Source organism: Emiliania huxleyi, assembly GCF_000372725.1.
Source record: "Emiliania huxleyi CCMP1516 chromosome Unknown EMIHUscaffold_142, whole genome shotgun sequence".
In the NCBI taxonomy this organism is placed as follows: Eukaryota; Haptophyta; order Isochrysidales; family Noelaerhabdaceae; genus Emiliania; species Emiliania huxleyi.
In genome coordinates this window covers 188,880-193,342 of record NW_005201176.1, presented here as the reverse complement: position 1 = coordinate 193,342, position 4,463 = coordinate 188,880, and the positions used below count along the sequence as shown (strand labels likewise).

The 4,463-nt window shown below is 66.6% G+C and overlaps 1 protein-coding gene across 1 annotated transcript; it reads left to right on the top strand.

The window, feature by feature from the left end:
* Nucleotides 1-1,968: 1,968 nt before the first annotated feature.
* EMIHUDRAFT_227853 (hypothetical protein) lies at nucleotides 1,969-4,243 on the top strand (the record flags this gene model as incomplete). Its single annotated transcript, XM_005787462.1, has 3 exons — nucleotides 1,969-2,010; nucleotides 3,650-3,906; nucleotides 4,219-4,243. 3 exons carry the CDS (start codon nucleotides 1,969-1,971, stop codon nucleotides 4,241-4,243), a joined length of 324 nt encoding a protein of 107 aa, XP_005787519.1.
* Nucleotides 4,244-4,463: the final 220 nt, after the last annotated feature.

The following is a 4,463-nucleotide window of genomic DNA, read 5'->3' as shown; positions in this document are numbered from 1 at the left end:
TTCCATTTGTTGCCGCTGTGACCCGCCACATGCCTCCACGTCACGGTGTGTTTGGCGCGAAGGCGTCGCCAGAGGGAACGAAGGCGTTCCGCTAGCTGTCTGTTCGTTTTGGGGGTCACCCTCCCCATCATGCACGCCGCCGCGTACTCGCTATCGGTCCGCACTACTCCGCGTGAGCCCGCTCGTTGCGGTGACGAGGACAGGAGAGCACGGAGGAGCTCGGCCAGGGCGGTTAGTTCCGCCGTGTTGTTGGTATGCTTTCTCGCGCCGAGGTAGGCTGGGTGCGCCGCCGAAGTGACAACTGGCCCGTAGCCCTCGCTCGCCAGCGACGCGCCCCTATCGCCGATTGCGTCGCCCCCGATGAGTACTGTATAGGCCCACCCTGCTTTCCCTAGGTCCTCCGACCCGTCTGTGTATGCCACCCAGTCGGGCGGGCGTCGTTGCGCCTGTTCTGTCAGTTGCTGCTGTGGGCGAAGAACGACCCCTGGTGCCTCTACCATTAGTCTCAGCTTGACCCGGCATGCCCCCCCTTCACCCTGAGGCGCTACACAGAGGAGTGCGACTGTGCTCACCGCGCAGCCGTTTGCCGCCACCCCTCGATCGTCTCGGGTCTCGCCCTCCCTCACTGGTGTGTTCATTGGGGGGGGTCATAACAAACACGGTACAGGATCGAGGTGCACGCTGCCAAAGCAGTGTCGTCCCCCCTCTCCCCGACGGCGATGGCGGTGTGACCGATCGAGCTACAAGAGGAGCTTGTTCAGCAGGATCCGGGAGTGGCAGATGCACTACCTCACTGGGCCTGAGACCACCACACGACCCTCCCATCACCGTCTCGGATTTATGTGGGATCGAACCACTCCGGGATGGGCAAGCCCATCGATTGTCATTGATCCATCTGGTTAATTGTCAAAATTCCTGTTCAAGAGGGGAGGGGGCTCTGACGGAGTGTGTGGTGGGAGAGGGCAGGGAATGAGCGCAGGGGAAGGGGGGGGGGGGGCTCAGCCGTGCAAAAAGCATCAATTAATAATAGTAGTGAAGAAATATTGCTCGGCCGTTCATGAAGTCCTTTTTGATCTAGAGGAGACGGGTCAACCCCGTGAGGACCAGATCAGGTTCGCATTGTCGTAGCCGGAGGGGATGTTGACCTTTAGCTCTTGGGGCCACCTTTCCGCTTTGGTTTTTTCCCCACTGACCACTCGGGCAACTTTTACCAAATGCCAAAGTTGCACTTTACCATTCGGGCAACTTCGATTGCATTTTACCACTCGATGAAACGGGCGGACGGAAAACGCGTTTGCGGTCGCTCGCCGGAGAGCTATGCATGAAGCGGCCGGCGCGCCACCGCAGCTCACCGATGGAGCTTGCGAAGCGGCTCAATCCACTGGCGCAGCAGCATTGCGACCCATTCTCCAAGCACGGCCTCTGGCGTTGCGACTGCACAGAGAGCGAGCAATAGTCGCCAAAGACACTGATCTGTGTGCAGCGGATCTCCATGGCGGTCGCGCCCAGCGAAGGGACAACCGCAGGCCTCGGATGCTCGCCCGGATGCGGACCCACCGTACGAGTTGCAGCCCCGGAGGTGGCCGACCCAGCTCACCCCAGAGAGACCATACCCAGGGTCAGGCATAAAAGGGGGGTGTTTTTCGTCCGTCCGAAATAGTCTAGCTAGCGACCTGCCTCCAGCTTCTCACTGGCAGTCTCTCGCAACCACAGGCACACTGACACAGGGGTGGCAGGGGCGGCGGCAGGAGTCTCCCACATACATGCGGGCCTCGCTACTCGAGTAGAGGTGCGTCCTGTGTGTGTCCTCGCCCTTGTTTTGAGGGGGAAGGGGAAGGGGCTGTTTGTCTGTGCATGCATGCATGTGCGTGTGTGTGTGTTTAGTGCCAGTGTGTGCCAGTGCGGCTAAAAACGCTTAAAATTCTTTTTTCGAAACCCTGTCGAAACCCTCCCTAACTTACCTGCGTCATGCCCCGCCGGACGAAAGCTAGCTCAGTCGGGTCCCGCGGGGTTGCATCAACGGCGGCTACTGCTGCGCCGCTCTCGCTGCCGAAAAGGATCGAGGCGGCGGCGGAGAACGGCAAGGTCGACGTGGTGCAGACGTGGCTCTTCAGCGGGGATGGGCGGGTTGACGCAACGTGCGTGCGTAGCGACGTGAGTGGCTGTACGCTCCTGCTGATCGCCGCCGAACACGGTCACAAGCAGCTGGTCGAGGTTCTGCTGAAGCGCGGCGCGGAGGCGGACGCGCGAGACAGCGAAGGTTGTACGGCGCTGATGGCCGCCGCCGCCTACGGCCACGAGCAGGTGGTCGAACTGCTGCTGAAGCGGGGCGCGGAGGTGAACGCGCGAGACAGCGAAGGCTATACGGCGCTGATGGCCGCCGCCCGCTGGGGCTACGAGCAGGTGGTCGAGGTGCTGCTGCGGCACGGCGTGGAGATCAACCTGCAGAGCAGCGTCGGCTGCGCCGCGCTGATGTCCGCCGCGCTCGAGGGCCACGAGCGGGTGGTCGACGTGCTGATTCAGCACGGGGCGGAGATCAATCAGCAGCGCCGCGGCGGCGGCACCGCGCTGATAGGGGCCGCATTCCACAACCATCCCGCCGTGGTGCTCCGCTTGCTGCGGGCGGGCGCAGACATGACGTTGCGCACTGCGGCGGGCATGACGGCGCCGCAGATCGCCAAGGAGAACGGCCACACCGAGTGCGTCGCAGCCGTCAGGACGTATCTCGGGGAGGTGATGGCGAGCCGGCGCGAGGCGGCGGGCCGGCGCGAGGCGGCGGCGGTCGAGGCGGGCGGCGCAGGGGCAGGCATTTCGGGCGGCGAGGGCGGCAGCAGCGGGCCTCTTTCCGAGGAGATCGGCGAGGTGGGCGGCGCACCCGCAAGCGAGGCGGCGTCGGGCGCCAGTGCCGCGGCCTCTGCTTTGATCGGCGAGGGCGGCGCGGAGGCCGAGCCGAGCAGCGAGGCGGTGCCAGAGGAGGTCGTGCTAGCGGCAAAGCGAGGCGAAGATGCGGCGGTGCTGGCGTGGTTCGACGGCGGCGGGCGGGTCGACGCGACGTTCGAGTGCATCTTTGATAGCGGCTCCCGTCTGAGCGGCATGACGCTGCTGATGCTTGCGATGGGCTATAGCCACGCGGAGCTGGCCGAGGCGCTTCTCCGGCGCGGCGCGGATGTCTCGTTGCAGAACAACAGCGGTGGCACCGCGCTGAGCCTCGCCGCCGCGAACGGCCACGAGAACCTGGTCGAGCTGGCATTGCGGCGTGGCGCGGAGATCGACCAGCCAAACAAGATTGGCAGCACTGCGCTGATGGAGGCCGCCTACAGAGGCCACGAGCGGGTTGTAGACACGCTGATCCGGCGGCGCGGAGATCGACATGCAGGACAACGACTTCGACACCGCTCTGATGGCCGCCGCCCTCGGCGACCGCCCCGCCGTCGTGCTCCGCTTGCTGCGGGCGGGCGCAGACATGACGCTGTGCACTAAGAAGGGCAAGACCGCGCTGCAGTACGCCAAGGAGAGGGGCCACGCCGAGTGCGTGCGCGCCCTCGAGGAGCATGCGGCGGCCGAGGCGGCGGCCGAGGCGGCAGCGAAGGAGGCGGCGAGGGCTGCGGGGGCGGCGGCGAGGGCGGCGGAGAGGGCGGCGGCGGAGAAGGAGGCGGCGCGGCACGCCGAGGAGCTGCTGGCGGAGGTCGAGGCGGAGAAGCGCGCCAAGGGCAAGAAGGGCAAGAAGAAGAAGAAGAAGGGCGGCGGGAGTGGCAGCGCTGGGCCGTCGCAGGAGAAAGAGGCGCCGGCGGAGGCAGCCGCAGCCAAGCCCGCGCCGTTGGACAGGGAGGGGCTGCTCCGGCTTCTCGCGGAGCTCCACGAGGACAGGATCCGGTTCGGCATCACGGCGGAGACGTCGGTCGAGGGGTTGGCGGAGGCGCTGGGAGAGGCGGCGGGCGAGGCGAGCGAGGAGGAGGGCGACGAGGAGACGGCGGAGGCGGCCGAGGAGGAGGGCGAGGAGGAGGGCGAGGAGGAGGGCGAGGAGGAGGGCGAGGAGGCGGCAGCGGAGGCGCGCCGGCAGGCTGAGGCGGAGGCTGCGGCCGTGGCAGCGGCAGAGGAGGAGGAGGCTGCCGCAGCGGAGGAGGAGGCGGCAGTAGCGGCGGCCGAGGCGGCAGTAGCGGCGGCAGAGGCGGCGCTCGCCGCAGCGAAGGCAAGGCGCGCGTCAGGTGCCGCTGCGAGGGCCAGGGCGCGGGAGGCGGCCTAGCCCGCGCGCAAGGACAGCTGGCGCAGTGGCAGCCGTGGGGAAGGGTCTCTCGTACTCTGGGGTGCGTTCTCTTGTGAACGATCGTGGCTGTGGGCTGGGCCCCGCGCCGCGCGGGCGCGCGTGCAGTCCCTCGAGGTCCCGCCGGGAGCTGCTCACACAGCCGTACGAAGGGTGGGCGGTGGCGCGGGAAAGTGGCATAGCCTACCAATGCCACAGAGTG